Genomic DNA, 18670 nt, shown 5'->3' on the forward strand with positions numbered 1-18670 from the left:
AAAACTATGGTAGTTTTTTCACATCCCACATAATACCCTCCTTTGTGGTACTTGTAGTATCAGAAATACGTAACACCTCCTTCATTGCCTTTAACGTGTGGCCCTAATAAGGAATACGTTTGTTTATTCACCGTCGACACTGGATTCAGTGTCCCTGTCTGTGTCTGTGTCGACCGACTAAAGTAAACGGGCGTTTTAAAACCCTTGACGGTGTTTTTGAGACGTCTGGACCGTACTAATTGTTTGTCGGCCGTCTCATGTCGTCAACCGACCTTGCAGCGTGTTGACATTATCACGTAATTTCCTAAATAAGCCATCCATTCCGGTGTCGACTCCCTAGAGAGTGACATCACCATTACAGGCAATTGCTCCGCCTCCTCACCAACATCGTCCTCCTACCTGTCGACACACACGTACCGACACACAGCACACACACAGGGAATGCTCTGATAGAGGACAGGACCCACTAGCCCTTTGGAGAGACAGAGGGAGAGTTTGCCAGCACACACCAAAAACGCTATAATTATATAGGGACAACCTTATATAAGTGTTTTCCCTTATAGCATCTTAATATATATATAAGCATATCGCCAAATTAGTGCCCCCCCTCTCTGTTTTAACCCTGTTTCTGTAGTGCAGTGCAGGGGAGAGCCTGGGAGCCTTCCCTCCAGCCTTTCTGTGAGGGAAAATGGCGCTGTGTGCTGAGGAGATAGGCCCCGCCCCTTTTTCGGCGGCCTCGTCTCCCGCTCTTAACGGATTCTGGCAGGGGTTAAATATCTCCATATAGCCTCCGGAGGCTATATGTGAGGTATTTTTAGCCAAAATAGGTATTCATTTGCCTCCCAGGGCGCCCCCCTCCCAGCGCCCTGCACCCTCAGTGACTGCCGTGTGAAGTGTGCTGAGAGGAAAATGGCGCACAGCTGCAGTGCTGTGCGCTACCTTTAGAAGACTGAGGAGTCTTCTGCCGCCGATTCTGGACCTCTTCTTACTTCAGCATCTGCAAGGGGGCCGGCGGCAAGGCTCCGGTGACCATCCAGGCTGTACCTGTGATCGTCCCTCTGGAGCTGATGTCCAGTAGCCAAGAAGCCAATCCATCCTGCACGCAGGTGAGTTCACTTCTTCTCCCCTAAGTCCCTCGTTGCAGTGATCCTGTTGCCAGCAGGACTCACTGTAAAATAAAAAACCTAAGCTAAACTTTCCTAAGCAGCTCTTTAGGAGAGCCACCTAGATTGCACCCTTCTCGGCCGGGCACAAAAATCTAACTGGCTTGGAGGAGGGTCATAGGGGGAGGAGCCAGTGCACACCACCTGATCCTAAAGCTTTACTTTTTGTGCCCTGTCTCCTGCGGAGCCGCTATTCCCCATGGTCCTTTCAGGAACCCCAGCATCCACTAGGACGATAGAGAAATGTAAGTGACCACCCTGTATGAGTTTCAAGTGTCAAATCTTTTGACCAACGCTGTTTAACCCTTGCACAACTACAGCTTCTTATTCAAAATGATGAAATCTGGTGTCTGTGCCCGCTTTACCACCATTTTCATGCCCAAATGCTTGTTGGTCAAGGCAAATTGCAAGTGGGTGATATGTAAGTGACCACCCTGTGTGAGTTTCAAGTGTCAAATCTTTTGACCAACGCTGTTTAACCCTTGCACAACTACAGCTTCTTATTCAAAATGATGAAATCTGGTGTCTGTGCCCGCTTTACCACCATTTTCATGCCCAAATGCTTGTTGGTCAAGGCAAATTGCAAGTGGGTGATATGTAAGTGACCACCCTGTGTGAGTTTCAAGTGTCAAATCTTTTGACCAACGCTGTTTAACCTTTGCACAGCTACAGTTATTCAAAATGATGAAATCTGGTGTCTGTGCCCGCCTTACCACCATTTTCATGCCCAAATGCTTGTCGGTCAAGGCAAATTGCAAGTGGTTGATATGTAAGTGACCACCCTGTGTGAGTTTCAAGTGTCAAATCTGTTGACCAACGCTGTTTAACCTTTGCACAGCTACAGCTTCTTATTCAAAATGATGAAATCTGGTGTCTGTGCCCGCTTTACCACCATTTTCATGCCCAAATGCTTGTTGGTCAAGGAAAATTGCAAGTGGGTGATATGAAAGTGACCACCCTGTGTGAGTTTCAAGTGTCAAATCTGTTGACCAACGCTGTTTAACCCTTGCAAAACTACAGCTTCTTATTCAAAATGATGAAATCTGGTGTCTGTGCCCGCTTTACCACCATTTTCATGCCCATATGCTTGTTGGTCAAGGCAAATTGCAAGTGGGTGATATGTAAGTGACCACCCTGTGTGAGTTTCAAGTGTCAAATCTTTTGACCAACGCTGTTTAACCCTTGCACAACTACAGCTTCTTATTCAAAATGATGAAATCTGGTGTCTGTGCCCGCTTTACCACCATTTTCATGCCCAAATGGTTGTTGGTCAAGGCAAATTGCAAGTGGGTGATATGTGAGTGACCACCCTGTGTGAGTTTCAAGTGTCAAATGTTTTGACCAACGCTGTTTAACCCTTGCACAACTACAGCTTCTTATTCAAAATGATGAAATCTGGTGTCTGTGCCCGCTTTACCACCATTTTCATGCCCATATGCTTGTTGGTCAAGGCAAATTGCAAGTGGGTGATATGTAAGTGACCACCCTGTGTGAGTTTCAAGTGTCAAATCTTTTGACCAACGCTGTTTAACCCTTGCACAACTACAGCTTCTTATTCAAAATGATGAAATCTGGTGTCTGTGCCCGCTTTACCACCATTTTCATGCCCAAATGCTTGTTGGTCAAGGCAACTTGCAAGTGGGTGATATGTAAGTGACCACCCTGTGTGAGTTTCAAGTGTCAAATCTTTTGACCAACGCTGTTTAACCCTTGCACAACTACAGCTTCTTATTCAAAATGATGAAATCTGGTGTCTGTGCCCGCTTTACCACCATTTTCATGCCCAAATGCTTGTTGGTCAAGGCAAATTGCAAGTGGGTGATATGTAAGTGACCACTCTGTGTGAGTTTCAAGTGTCAAATCTTTTGACCAACGCTGTTTAACCTTTGCACAGCTACAGTTATTCAAAATGATGAAATCTGGTGTCTGTGCCCGCTTTACCACCATTTTCATGCCCATATGCTTGTTGGTCAAGGCAAATTGCAAGTGGGTGATATGTAAGTGACCACCCTGTGTGAGTTTCAAGTGTCAAATCTGTTGACCAACGCTGTTTAACCCTTGCACAGCTACAGCTTCTTATTCAAAATGATGAAATCTGGTGTCTGTGCCCGCTTTACCACCATTTTCATGCCCAAATGCTTGTTGGTCAAGGAAAATTGCAAGTGGGTGATATGAAAGTGACCACATTGTGTGAGGTTCAAGTGTCAAATCTGTTGACCAACGCTGTTTAACCCTTGCACAACTACAGCTTCTTGTTCAAAATTATGAAATCTGATGTCTGTGCCCGCTTTACCACCATTTTCATGCCCATATGCTTGTTGGTCAAGGCAACTTGCAAGTGGGTGATATGTAAGTGACCACCCTGTGTGAGTTTCAAGTGTCAAATCTTTTGTCTAACGCTGTTTAACCCTTGCACAACTACAGCTTCTTATTCAAAATGATGAAATCTGGTGTCTGTGCCCGCTTTACCACCATTTTCATGCCCAAATGCTTGTTGGTCAAGGCAACTTGCAAGTGGGTGATATGTAAGTGACCACCCTGTGTGAGTTTCAAGTGTCAAATATTTTGACCAACGCTGTTTAACCCTTGCACAACTACAGCTTCTTATTCAAAATGATGAAATCTGGTGTCTGTGCCCGCTTTACCACCATTTTCATGCCCAAATGCTTGTTGGTCAAGGCAACTTGCAAGTGGGTGATATGTAAGTGACCACCCTGTGTGAGTTTCAAGTGTCAAATCTTTTGACCAACGCTGTTTAACCTTTGCACAGCTACAGTTATTCAAAATGATGAAATCTGGTGTCTGTGCCCGCCTTACCACCATTTTCATGCCCAAATGCTTGTCGGTCAAGGCAAACTGCAAGTGGTTAATATGTAAGTGACCACCCTGTGTGAGTTTCAAGTGTCAAATCTGTTGACCAACGTTGTTTAACCTTTGCACAGCTACAGCTTCTTATTCAAAATGATGAAATCTGGTGTCTGTGCCCGCTTTACCACCATTTTCATGCCCAAATGCTTGTTGGTCAAGGCAAATTGCAAGTGGGTGATATGTAAGTGACCAACCTGTGTGAGTTTCAAGTGTCAAATCTGTTGACCAACACTGTTTAACCTTTGCACAGCTACAGCTTCTTATTCAAAATGATGAATCTGGTGTCTGTGCCTGCTTTACCACCATTTTCATGCCCAAATTCTTGTTGGTCAAGGCAAATTGCAAGTGGGTGATATGTAAGTGATCACCCTGTGTGAGTTTCAAGTGTCAAATCTTTTGACCAACGCTGTTTAACCCTTGCACAGCTACAGCTTCTTATTCAAAATGATGAAATCTGGTGTCTGTGCCCGCTTTACCACCATTTTCATGCCCAAATGCTTGTTGGTCAAGGCAAATTGCAAGTGAATGATATGTAAGTAACCACCCTGTGTGAGTTTCAAGTGTCAAATCTTTTGACCAACGCTGTTTAACCCTTGCGTAACTACAGCTTCTTATTCAAAATGATGAAATCTGGTGTCTGTGCCCGCTTTACCACCATTTCCATGCCCAAATGCTTGTTGGTCAAGGCAAATTGCAAGTGGGTGATATGTAAGTGACCACCCTGTGTGAGTTTCAAGTGTCAAATCTGTTGACCAACGTTGTTTAACCTTTGCACAGCTACAGCTTCTTATTCAAAATGATGAAATCTGGTGTCTGTGCCCGCTTTACCACCATTTTCATGCCCAAATGCTTGTTGGTCAAGGCAAATTGCAAGTGGGTGATATGTAAGTGACCACCCTGTGTGAGTTTCAAGTGTCAAATCTTTTGACCAACGCTGTTTAACCTTTGCACAACTACAGCTTCTTATTCAAAATGATGAAATCTGGTGTCTGTGCCCGCTTTACCACCATTTCCATGCCCAAATGCTTGTTGGTCAAGGCAAATTGCAAGTGGGTGATATGTAAGTGATCACCCTGTGTGAGTTTCAAGTGTCAAATCTGTTGACCAACGCTGTTTAACCCTTGCAGAACTACAGCTTCTTATTCAAAATGATGAAATCTGGTGTCTGTGCCCGCTTTACCACCATTTTCATGCCCAAATGCTTGTTGGTCAAGGCAAATTGCATGTGAGTGATATGTAAGTGACCACCCTGTGTGAGTTTCAAGTGTCAAATCTGTTGACCAACGCTGTTTAACCCTTGCACAACTACAGCTTCTTATTCAAGATGCTGAAATCTGGTGTCTGTGCCCGCTTTACCACCATTTTCATGCCCAAATACTTGTTGGTCAAGGCAAATTGCAAGTGAGTGATATGGAAGTGACCACCCTGTGTGAGTTTCAAGTGTCAAATCTTTTGACCAACGCTGTTTAACCCTTGCACAACTACAGCTTCTTATTCAAAATGATGAAATCTGGTGTCTGTGCCCGCTTTACCACCATTTTCATGCCCAAATGCTTGTTGGTCAAGGCAAATTGCAAGTGGGTGATATGTAAGTGACCACCCTGTTTGAGTTTCAAGTGTCAAATCTTTTGACCAACGCTGTTTAACCCTTGCACATCTACAGCTTCTTATTCAAAATGATGAAATCTGGTGTCTGTGCCCGCTTTACCACCATTTTCATGCCCAAATGCTTGTTGGTCAAGGAAAATTGCAAGTGGGTGATATGAAAGTGACCACCCTGTGTGAGTTTCAAGTGTCAAATGTTTTGACCAACGCTGTTTAACCCTTGCACAACTACAGCTTCTTATTCAAAATGATGAAATCTGGTGTCTGTGCCCGCTTTACCACCATTTTCATGCCCAAATGCTTGTTGGTCAGGGCAAATTGCAAGTGGGTGATATGTAAGTGACCACCCTGTGTGAGTTTCAAGTGTCAAATCTTTTGACCAACGCTGTTTAACCTTTGCACAACTACAGCTTCTTATTCAAAATGATGAAATCTGGTGTCTGTGCCCGCTTTACCACCATTTTCATGCCCAAATGCTTGTTGGTCAAGGCAAATTGCAAGTGAATGATATGTAAGTAACCACCCTGTGTGAGTTTCAAGTGTCAAATCTTTTGACCAACTCTGTTTAACCCTTGCGTAACTACAGATTCTTATTCAAAATTATGAAATCTGGTGTCTGTGCCCGCTTTACCACCATTTCCATGCCCAAATGCTTGTTGGTCAAGGCAAATTGCATGTGGGTGATATGTAAGTGACCACCCTGTGTGAGTTTCAAGTGTCAAATCTGTTGACCAACGCTGTTTAACCCTTGTAGAACTACAGCTTCTTATTCAAAATGATGAAATCTGGTGTCTGTGCCCGCTTTACCACCATTTCCATGCCCAAATGCTTGTTGGTCAAGGCAAATTGCATGTGGATGATATGTAAGTGACCATCCTGTGTGGGTTTCAGGTGTCAAATCTGTTGACCAACGCTGTTTAACCCTTGCAGAACTACAGCTTCTTATTCAAAATGATGAAATCTGGTGTCTGTACCCGCTTTACCACCATTTTCATGCCCAAATGCTTGTTGGTCAAGGCAAATTGCATGTGGGTGATATGTAAGTGACCACCCTGTGTGAGTTTCAAGTGTCAAATGTTTTGACCAACGCTGTTTAACCCTTGCACAACTACAGCTTCTTATTCAAAATGATGAAATCTGGTGTCTGTGCCCGCTTTACCACCATTTTAATGCCCAAATGCTAGTTGGTCAAGGCAACTTGCAAGTGGGTGATATGTAAGTGACCACCCTGTGTGAGTTTCAAGTGTCAAATCTGTTGACCAACGCTGTTTAACCTTTGCACAGCTACAGCTTCTTGTTCAAAATGATGAAATCTGGTGTCTGTGCCCGCTTTACCACCATTTTCATGCCCAAATGCTTGTTGGTCAAGGCAAATTGCAAGTGAGTGATATGTAAGTGACCACCCTGTGTGAGTTTCAAGTGTCAAATCTTTTGACCAACGCTGTTTAACCATTGCGCAACTACAGCTTCTTATTCAAAATGATGAAATCTGGTGTCTGTGCCCGCTTTACCACAATTTTCATGCCCAAATGCTTGTTGGTCAAGGAAAATTGCAGGTGGGTGATATGTAAGTGACCACCCTGTGTGAGTTTCAAGTGTCAAATCTTTTGACCAACGCTGTTTAACCCTTGCGCAACTACAGCTTCTTATTCAAAATGATGAAATCTGGTGTCTGTGCCCGCTTTACCACTATTTCCATGCCCAAATGCTTGTTGGTTAAGGCAAATTGCATGTGGGTGATATGTAAGTGACCACCCTGTGTGGGTTTCAAGTGTCAAATCTGTTGACCAACGCTGTTTAACCCTTGCTGAACTACAGCTTCTTATTCAAAATGATGAAATCTGGTGTCTGTGCCCGCTTTACCACCATTTCCATGCCCAAATGCTTGTTGGTCAAGGCAAATTGCATGTGGGTGATATGTAAGTGACCACCCTGTGTGGGTTTTCAAGTGACAAATCTTTTGACCAATGCTGTTTAACCCTTGCGCAACTACAGCTTCTTATTCAAAATGATGAAATCTGGTGTCTGTGCCCGCTTTACCACCATTTCCATGCCCAAATGCTTGTTGGTCAAGGCAAATTGCAAGTGGGTGATATGTAAGTGACCACCCTGTGTGGGTTTCAAGTGTCAAATCTGTTGACCAACGCTGTTTAACCCTTGCGTAACTACAGCTTCTTATTCAAAATGATGAAATCTGGTGTCTGTGCCCGCTTTACCACCATGTCCATGCCCAAATGCATGTTGGTCAAGGCAAATTGCATGTGGGTGATATGTAAGTAACTACCCTGTGTGGGTTTCAAGTGTCAAATCTGTTGACCAACGCTGTTTAACCCTTGCAGAACTACAGCTTCTTATTCAAAATGATGAAATCTGGTGTCTGTGCCCGCTTTACCACCATTTTCATGCCTAAATCATTTTTGTTTAATGCAAAATGTCATGTAAATTGGTGTAAGGGACACTATTTGAAGTTTATGCAATGTGAAATTAGTGATCTATCCTTGTTTAATTTATTTTAATATAATAATTTCTGAATAAGAAGCTGGAGCCGAATAAGAAGTGAATAAGAAGCTGGCCGAATAAGAAGCTAACTTCAGCCTCGTTGCTGGCAATCAGAAATTAAGAGAAAAGTTCAGAAACAGAGCGGTCTGTCCCTCCTGGAGAGGGTCATATTGGGAGGTATATAGTTAGGCTTACCATGCTACCCCTTTAAACCGGGATATTCATGAATTACACAGGTTCTGTGGCTGGCTTACTTCAAGCCTGCATTTTGCCTAGGTTTAACCCAGAGGTTCTCAAACTCGGTCCTCGGGGGCCCACACAGTGCATGTTTTGCAGGTCTCCTCACAGAATCGCAAGTGAAATAATTAGCTCCACCTGTGGACCTTTTAAAATGCGTCAGTGAGTAATTAATACACCTGTGCACCTGCTGGGTTACCTGCAAAACATGCACTGTGTGGGGTCCCGAGGACCGAGTTTGAGAACCTCTGGTTTAACCAGTTAGAAAACCTGTGTAATTCATGAGTGTCCCGATTTAAAGGGATAGTATGGTAAGCAAAAATATAGTATCTTACAGGATATATCTTATCTAAGAACAACACTTGATAGAAAAGTACTTGAGGATGAGAACTGAGGTAACGTACTACAGCTTATCAAGGTGTGTTTGTGTGATTTAGATTCACCTTATTCCCAGTTCAGGTAAGGAAACAAGGACAGGTGATGCAATCATACGAGCCACCCCCCACCCGACACACACCTGATCTCCAGAAAGTGGTAAATCCTTGTCCATGACACATTTATGTAGCATTAATGTTCTCACAGATGTGCTGCGTGAAGATAAATTGCTTGTATTTGGAGGGCCAAGAAAAGTGAAACATGGTATTGTTAAAAACTCAACCTGTTGAGCAAACCATAGTAAAATTTACCAATACCAACCCAGTTGTTTCTATCCCCAGACCTTTATGTCAACAGGAGCACCAAATGCTGGTGTATATGTAATTATATTACTAGTGTTTTGCCTTATTCCAAATTAAAGTTCTCGTCTGACAGTATGGCACTCAAACCAGAGCTCTTTATATAATCTTCATGGTATGCTCCTGCTTGAAAAAAGGTGAGTTGTGTTTTTTTAAGGAACATTTATTTATAGTTTGAGAATGCAGTGGATCACAGGCCAAAACAAAAATAGATTGGAGTCTTCATAATACACTTAACTTATCTAAATAGACTTCATGTACAGATTAATAGCTTGTGTCGCCGCTAGGGTTAATGTGCCCTAATATTGCATTAATCGTAAACATTTGTTTTCCTTATAGGAAAAAACCCAACTTGTGTCGCTGTAGATGCGAAGAGCCCTCCTCCTCTGGCCGCTACAAGACTGCTCCTCTGGGCGCGTTCGCTTTGCAGTACAGACACTCGAGTCTCCCTCTGACCGGTGCGCACTGCGCTCCGCAGCCTGACGGGGGTTACACACTAACCGCACCCACCTGACCGAACACTGCGTTCAGGGGTCTCCGCTAAACCCATCACCATGCACAAGGGCTGGAAGAAGTACTTCGGCCAGAAGTCACTGAATGAAGTAACAATGGACGAGTATCTGGGGAGCCTGGGACTGTACAGGAAACTTACAGCCAAGGACGCGTCCTGCCTCTTCAGAGCGGTGTCCGAGCAGGTGAGTGAGTGGCCGCGTGCCTGCTTTTCATTTCTAGCTGTGGAGTGAGGGGAAGACACGGGTATGCTGGTCATATGGTACAGTGCCCACAAGGTGCTTCCCGGCGAGGGCCATGCACGCAGTACATGCCACAGCGTGTGGGGTCACTTGTGAGCAGGCTACAGGATACAGCGCCTAGTGACGTTAAGCAAGTCTGTACAGTATGACTTTTCAATGGAAACTTTTTTTTTTGTGCGACTGCTGTACGTGATACCCCCCTGTCTCTGCAATCATCATTTTCATAATGGCTCAAATAAAACCGTAGAAATGAAGATGTTAAATATGTATCTTGCAACAATACACTGTATGAGGAATAAATGTCCAAGTGTATGTTTGTGTATGTATATGTATATGTATATGTGTATGTGTATGTATATGTATATGTGTATGTGTATATATATATATATATAATTGTTTCCCTTACGTCCTAGAGGATGCTGGGGTCCACATTAGTGCCATGGGGTACAGATGGGTCCACTAGGAGCCACTGGCACTTTAAGCGTTTGAGAGTGTGGGCTTGGGTCCTCCCCCTATGCCCCTCCTACCAGACTTGGTTTAGAAAATGTGCCCGGGGGAGCCGGTCACAGCTAGGGGAGCTACTAGAGCTTCTTTCATTTTATTATTTTCTTAGAGTTAGTTTAGGCACAGGGAGGCTGCTGGCAACAGCCTCCCTGCTTCGTGGGACTAAAGGCCCATACACACTGGGCAATTTTGAGCTGAAAGCAGCTCACTTTTGGAGTGTTGAGCTGTTTTCAGCTCAAAGCCGCCTAGTGTGTATGGACAAGCGCTGATGCGCGCTCCCGCTTCATCGCTGGAGGCCGCCGTTAATCTACTGGTATTACCAGTAGATGAGTGGCTTTCCGTAGTATCCTTCTATGGAAAGCCGCTCACCCCCGCTGACGTCGCTGGGCAGGGGGGAAAAGCGCTCAGTGTGTATGCACCTTAAGAGGGGGAGTAGGGTCCGCCCTGAGGGGGTCTGAGCCACTATCTCCGCTGACAGGACATTAGCTCCTGAGGCTGTTGGTGCCTGTGGATCAAGATCCATCTTTACATCCCAATGTTTTCCCTGTTTAACCAATGTACCTCGCAGAAAGAGATTTAACAATAAGTCTACCATAAATCTTATTTCTCTGACGTCCTAGTGGATGCTGGGAACTCCGTAAGGACCATGGGGAATAGCGGCTCCGCAGGAGACTGGGCACAATTAAAGAAAGCTTTAGGTCACCTGGTGTGCACTGGCTCCTCCCACTATGACCCTTCTCCAAGCCTCAGTTAGATTTTGTGCCCGGCCGAGGTTGGATGCACACTAGGGGCTCTCCTGAGCTTCTAGAAAGAAAGTATATATTTAGGTTTTTTATTTTACAGTGAGACCTGCTGGCAACAGGCTCACTGCAGCGAGGGACTAAGGGGAGAAGAAGCGAACCTACCTGCTTGCAGCTAGCTTGGGCTTCTTAGGCTACTGGACACCATTAGCTCCAGAGGGACCGACCGCATGGAACTGGCCTTGGTGTTCGGTCCCGGAGTCGCGCCGCCGTCCCCCTTACAGAGCCAGAAGCAAGAAGAGGTCCGGAAAATCGGCGGCAGAAGACATCAGTCTTCACCAAGGTAGCGCACAGCACTGCAGCTGTGCGCCATTGCTCCTCATACACACTTCACACTCCGGTCACTGAGGGTGCAGGGCGCTAGGGGGGGGCGCCCTGAGCAGCAATAAAAAGACCTTGGCTGGCAAAAATACCACAATATATAGCCCCAGAGGCTATATATATGTGATAATTACCCCTGCCAGAATCCAGAAAAAAGCGGGAGAATAGTCTGCAAAAAAGGGGCGGAGCTATCTCCTTCAGCACACTGGCGCCATTTCTCCCTCACAGCTCCGCTGGAAGGAAGCTCCCTGCAGTCTACACTACAGAAAAGGGTAAAAAAGAGAGGGTGGGCACTAAATTTAGGCGCAGTATATATAACAGCAGCTATAGGAGACATAATTCAGTTAGTCCCTGCATTATATAGCGCTCTGGTGTGTGCTGGCATACTCACTCTGTCTCCCCAAAGGGCTTTTGTGGGTCCTGTCCTCTGTTAGAGCATTCCCTGTGTGTGTGCGGTGTGTCGGTACGGCTGTGTCGACATGTTTGATGAGGATAATGAGGTGGAGGCGGAGCAGTTGCATATAGAAGGGATGTCACCCCCTGCGGGGCAGACACCTGAGTGGATTGACTTATGGAAGGAATTGCGTGCACGCGTCGACTCCTTACACAAAAAATTTGACGACATGCCAAATGCGGGACAGCCGGCTTCTCAGCTCGTGCCTGTCCAGGCGTCTCAAAGGCCATCGGGGGCTCTAAAACGCCCGCTACCTCAGATGGCAGACGCGGATGTCGACACGGATACTGACACCAGTGTCGATGACGATGAGTCTAGTCTAATGTCCACTAAGGCCATTTGTTGCATGATTGAAGCAATGAAAGAGGTGTTACACATTTCTGATATAAACCCAGGTACCACTAAAAAGGGTATTATGTTTGGGGAGAAAAAACTACCCGTAGTCTTTCCCCCATCAGAAGAATTAAATGAAGTGTGTGAAGAAGCGTGGGCTTTCCCTGATAAAAGATTGGTAATCTCTAAGAAGTTACTTATGGCGTTCCCTTTCCCGCCAGAGGATAGGTCACGTTGGGAAACGCCACCTAGGGTGGATAAAGCGCTCACACGTTTGTCTAAAAAGGTGGCACTACCGTCTCCGGATACGGCCGCCCTCAAGGAGCCTGCTGATAGAAAGAAGGAGGCTATCCTGAAGTCTGTATATACACACTCAGGCATTATACTTAGACCAGCTATTGCGTCAGCGTGGATGTGCAGTGCTGCCGCTGCGTGGTCAGATTCCCTGTCAGAAAATATTGACACCCTAGACAGGGACACTATTCTGCTAACCATAGAGCATATTAAAGACTCAGTCTTATACATGAGAGATGCACAGAGGGAGATCTGCCGGCTGGCATCTAAAATAAGTGCACTGTCCATTTCTGCTAGGAGAGGCTTATGGACTCGCCAGTGGACAGGGGATGCAGATTCAAAAAGGCACATGGAAGTTTTGCCTTATAAGGGTGAGGAGTTATTCGGGGATGGTCTCTCGGACCTAGTTTCCACAGCAACTGCTGGGAAGTCAGCATTTTTACCCCATGTTCCCTTACAGCCTAAAAAGGCGCCGTTTTATCAAGTACAGTCCTTTCGGACTCAGAAAAACAGGCGTGGAAAAGGCGGGTCCTTTCTGTCCAGAGGCAGAGGTAGGGGAAAAAGGCTGCAACAAACAGCAGGTTCCCAGGAGCAAAAGTCCTCCCCCGCTTCTTCCAAGTCCGCCGCATGACGGTGGGGCTCCACAGACGGAGCCAGGTACGGTGGGGGGCCGCCTCAAAAATTTCAGCGATCAGTGGGCTCGCTCACAGGTGGATCCCTGGATCCTGCAAATAGTATCTCAAGGGTACAAACTGGAATTCGAGGCGTCTCCACCCCACCGGTTCCTAAAATCTGCCTTACCGACAACTCCCTCAGGCAGGGAGGCTGTGCTAGAGGCAATTCACAAGCTGTATTCCCAGCAGGTGATAGTCAAGGTGCCCCTACTTCAACAAGGACGGGGTTACTATTCCACACTGTTTGTGGTACCGAAACCGGACGGTTCGGTGAGACCCATTTTAAATTTGAAATCCTTGAACACATACATAAAAAAATTCAAGTTGAAGATGGAATCGCTCAGGGCGGTTATTGCAAGCCTGGACGAGGGGGATTACATGATATCCCTGGACATCAAGGATGCTTACCTGCATGTTAGCATTTACTATCCTCACCAGGAGTACCTCAGATTTGTGGTACAGGATTGCCATTACCAATTCCAGACGCTGCCGTTCGGACTCTCCACGGCACCGAGGGTGTTTACCAAAGTAATGGCGGAAATGATGATACTCCTTCGAAGAAAGGGAGTTTTAATTATCCCGTACTTGGACGATCTCCTAATAAAGGCGAGGTCCAGGGAGCAGTTGTTGGTGGGAGTAGCACTATCTCAGGAGGTGCTACAACAGCACGGTTGGATTCTGAATATTCCAAAATCACAGCTGGTTCCGACGACACGTCTACTGTTCCTGGGTATGATCCTGGACACAGTCCAGAAAAAAGTGTTTCTCCCGGAGGAGAAAGCCAAGGAGCTGTCATCTCTAGTCAGAGACCTCCTGAAACCGAAGCAGGTATCTGTGCATCACTGCACGCGGGTCCTGGGAAAGATGGTGGCTTCTTACGAAGCAATTCCTTTCGGCAGGTTCCATGCCAGAATCTTTCAGTGGGACCTGTTGGACCAGTGGTCCGGATTGCATCTTCAGATGCATCGCCTGATAACCCTGTCTCCAAGAACCAGGGTGTCTCTGCTGTGGTGGCTGCAGAGGGCCCATCTTCTAGAGGGCCGCAGACTCGGCATACAGGACTGGGTCCTGGTGACCACGGATGCCAGCCTTCGGGGCTGGGGGGCAGTCACACAGGGAAGAAACTTCCAAGGACTATGGTCGAGTCAGGAGACTTCCCTACACATAAATATTCTGGAACTAAGGGCCATTTACAACGCCCTAAGTCAGGCAAGGCCTCTGCTTCAAAACCAGCCGGTACTGATCCAGTCAGACAACATCACGGCAGTCGCCCATGTAAATCGACAGGGCGGCACGAGAAGCAGGATGGCAATGGCAGAAGCCACAAGGATTCTCTGATGGGCGGAAAATCACGTACTAGCACTGTCAGCAGTGTTCATTCCGGGAGTGGACAACTGGGAAGCAGACTTTCTCAGCAGGCACGACCTCCACCCGGGAGAGTGGGGACTTCATCCAGAAGTCTTCACGCTGATTGTAAATCGATGGGAACGTCCACAAGTGGACATGATGGCGTCCCGCCTAAACAAAAAACTAGAGAGATATTGCGCCAGGTCAAGGGACCCTCAGGCGATAGCTGTGGACGCTCTGGTGACACCGTGGGTGTACCAGTCAGTTTGTGTTCCCTCCTCTGCCTCTCATACCAAAGGTACTGAGAATAATAAGAAAACGAGGAGTAAGAACAATACTCGTGGTTCCGGACTGGCCAAGGCGAGCGTGGTACCCGGAACTTCAAGAGATGATCTCAGAGGACCCATGGCCTCTGCCGCTCAGACAGGACCTGGTGCAGCAGGGGCCCTGTCTGTTCCAAGACTTACCGCGGCTGCGTTTGACGGCATGGCGGTTGAACGCCGGATCCTGAAGGAAAAGGGCATTATGGAGGAAGTCATTCCTACGCTGATTAAAGCCAGGAAAGATGTAACTGCAAAGCATTATCACCGCATATGGCGGAAATATGTTGCTTGGTGTGAGGCCGAAAAGGCCCCAACAGAGGAATTTCAACTAGGTCGATTTCTGCATTTCCTACAAACAGGAGTGACTATGGGCCTGAAATTAGGCTCCATTAAGGTACAAATCTCGGCTCTGTCGATTTTCTTCCAGAAAGAACTGGCTTCATTGCCTGAAGTTCAGACGTTTGTGAAGGGAGTGCTGCATATTCAGCCCCCGTTTGTGCCTCCAGTGGCACCTTGGGATCTCAACGTGGTGTTGAGTTTCTTAAAATCACATTGGTTTGAGCCACTTAAGACCGTGGATCTAAAATATCTCACGTGGAAAGTGGTCATGTTATTGGCCTTGGCTTCGGCCAGGCGTGTGTCAGAATTGGCGGCTTTGTCATGTAAAAGCCCTTATCTGATTTTCCATATGGATAGGGCAGAATTGAGGACTCGTCCCCAGTTTCTTCCTAAGGTGGTATCAGCTTTTCACTTGAACCAACCTATCGTGGTGCCTGCAGCTACTAGGGACTTGGAGGACTCCAAGTTACTGGACGTAGTCAGGGCCTTGAAAATTTATGTTTCCAGGACGGCTGGAGTCAGGAAAACTGACTCGCTATTTATCCTGTATGCACCCAACAAGCTGGGTGCTCCTGCTTCTAAGCAGACTATTGCTCGCTGGATTTGTAGCACAATTCAGCAGGCGCATTCTGCGGCTGGACTGCCGCATCCTAAATCAGTAAAAGCCCATTCCACAAGGAAGGTGGGCTCATCTTGGGCGGCTGCACGAGGGGTCTCGGCTTTACAACTTTGCCGAGCTGCTACTTGGTCAGGGGCAAACACGTTTGCAAAATTCTACAAATTTGATACCCTGGCTGAGGAGGACCTGGAGTTCTCTCATTCGGTGCTGCAGAGTCATCCGCACTCTCCCGCCCGTTTGGGAGCTTTGGTATAATCCCCATGGTCCTTACGGAGTTCCCAGCATCCACTAGGACGTCAGAGAAAATAAGATTTTACTCACCGGTAAATCTATTTCTCGTAGTCCGTAGTGGATGCTGGGCGCCCGTCCCAAGTGCGGATTGTCTGCAATACTTGTACATAGTTACTGTTAACTAAAGGGTTATTGTTGAGCCATCTGTTGAGAGGCTCAGTTGTTTTCATACTGTTAAACTGGGTATTTTATCACGAGTTGTACAGTGTGATTGGTGTGGCTGGTAAGAGTCTTACCCGGGATTCAAAATCCTTCCTTATTATGTCAGTTCGTCCGGGCACAGTGTCCTAACTGAGGCTTGGAGGAGGGTCATAGTGGGAGGAGCCAGTGCACACCAGGTGACCTAAAGCTTTCTTTAATTGTGCCCAGTCTCCTGCGGAGCCGCTATTCCCCATGGTCCTTACGGAGTTCCCAGCATCCACTACGGACTACGAGAAATAGATTTACCGGTGAGTAAAATCTTATTTTTCTCATACGTCCTAGAGAATGCTGGGGTCCACTTTAGTACCATGGGTTATAGACTGTTGCACAGGAGCCATGGGCACTTTAAGACTTTTCAAGGGTGTGAACTGGCTCCTCCCTCGATGTCCCTCCTCCAGACCTCAGTTTTAGACATGTGCCCAGGCAGACTGGATGCACTACAGGGGATCTCTACTGAGTTTCTCTGAAAGACTTATATTAGGTTTTTTATGTTCAGGGAGGACTGCTGGCAACAGTCTCCCTGCTTTGTGGGACTGAGGGGGCAGAAGTAGGAACCAACTTCCTAAATAGTTCCATGGCTCTGCTTCTGGCTGACAGGACGCCATTAGCTCCTGAAGGGATGCTGAACGCTAGCTGTGGCTATGTGCTCTCTCCCACAGCCTGCCGTCACCCCCTTTACAGAGCCAGAAGTCAGAAGACAGGTGAGTGTAAGAAGAAAAGGATCTTCAGACATCGTGAAGGCTGAAAGGTACCGCGCAGCGGGCGGGAACGCTGCGCGCCATGCTACCCACACACACAGGCACTGCGGGGGGGGCAGCATGAAACCTTGTAACACCTGTATATAAGGGGCATAAGATGCTGTGGCACAGCCCTACCCCCGCCAGTATAAATATTAGTAGCATAAAGTCTGAGGGGAAACGTGCCATTACGGGAGCCGGGCTTCCTCCTCAGGCAGCCAGCACACTGCTCAGCGCAATTTTCTCTCCTTCCAGGCTGCAGAGAAGAATGCTGGTCCTTCTCCACTGCTGAACTAAGTATCGGGGTGCAAAACAGGGGGGGCATAGTGGAATTTGGTGCTATACATGGTGTTATTATCATTATAAAAGCGCTGCAGGTCTGAAGGCATTTTGTGTTTCAGACATTTTATTGCTGGCGCTGGGTTGTGAACTGGCAAATCCTATCTGTGTCCTTCTGACAGATTTTACTGTGGGTCTGTCCCCTATAAGTCCCGGAGTGTCTGTGGTGTGGTTGTGCACGTGTGTGACATGTCTGAGGCAGGGAGCTCTCCCCCTGAGGGAGCCATTTTAGGGACACAGAGTTGTAATGTGGTGGCTCTGCCGGCACACCATGAGCCTGAATGGGTGAAAGAATTACGTGATAGTGTGAATCATATCAGTAAGAGATTAGCTAAATCTGAGTCTCAGGCAGAAAACTGGAGAAAATCATTGGAAGATGTGATTTTTAGTGGTTCTGATTTTTCATTCGCAGGCGACCCCTCTGGGTCACATAAAAGACCATTTGCATAAATAGTACAAACTGATACCGACACGGACTCTGATTCCTGTGTCGACACTAGTGATTCCAGGGGAATAGAGCCTAAATTGGCAAAAAGCATTCAATACATGATTGTTGCTATAAGGGAGGTTTTGGAAGTTACGGAAGCCCCTCCTGTACCTCAGGAGAAGGCTTATTTTTATAAAGAAAAGAAAATTAATGTAACTTTCCCTCCTTTTCATGAGCTAAATACTCTTTGAGGGAATTTGGGCAAACCCTGAAAATTTTTTTCAGATTCCTAAAAGGATTCGGCAGAGGACAGGAAAAGGTGCGAGTCACCCCCAGTTTTAGACAGTGCCCTGTCACGCTTAACAAAAAAGGTAATTCTCCCTGAGGCTGCACCTGGGACGGCTTCACTAAAGGAACAGACAGACCGCAAGTTGGAGACTACGTTAAAATCTATTTATGTGGCCAGTGGTACACTGCTCAGGCCCACCATTGCTTGCGCGTGGGTGAGTAGTGCTATCGAAAAATGGTCAGATAACTTGTCATCTGAAATTGACACTATAGATAGAGACGAGATTCTCCTAAAGTTAGGTCATATCAAAGCCGCTGCTGCATACATGCTAGAAGCCATGAAGGATATTGGGCTTTTAGGTTCAAAAGCCGCTACCATGGCATTCTCGGCTCGGAGGGCGTTGTTGATTCGCCAGTGGAATGCTGACGCAGATTCCAAAAGAAATATGGAGGCTCTCCCGTATAAAGGTGAGGCCTTGTTTGGTGATGGGCTAGATGCGTTGGTCTCTGCGGCTACCGCA

The 18670-nt window shown here is 46.6% G+C and overlaps 1 protein-coding gene across 3 annotated transcripts in view; it reads left to right on the forward strand.

Moving 5' to 3' along the window:
* Positions 1-8962: 8962 nt before the first annotated feature.
* Positions 8963-18670, forward strand: part of LOC134948996 (putative bifunctional UDP-N-acetylglucosamine transferase and deubiquitinase ALG13) — a 479197-nt gene continuing 469489 nt past the window's right edge. For 2 of the 3 annotated variants that reach the window (XM_063937323.1, XM_063937325.1), the window contains exons 1-2: positions 8963-9243; positions 9446-9801. In XM_063937323.1, the coding sequence (XP_063793393.1) occupies positions 9661-9801 (141 nt within the window). In that variant the 5' untranslated portion in view covers positions 8963-9243; positions 9446-9660. The remainder of the gene's footprint in view (positions 9244-9445; positions 9802-18670) is intronic. The other variant, XM_063937324.1, reaches the window with a different exon arrangement.

The sequence above is a fragment of the Pseudophryne corroboree genome, chromosome 8 (assembly GCF_028390025.1).
Source record: "Pseudophryne corroboree isolate aPseCor3 chromosome 8, aPseCor3.hap2, whole genome shotgun sequence".
Classification (NCBI taxonomy): domain Eukaryota; kingdom Metazoa; phylum Chordata; class Amphibia; order Anura; family Myobatrachidae; genus Pseudophryne; species Pseudophryne corroboree.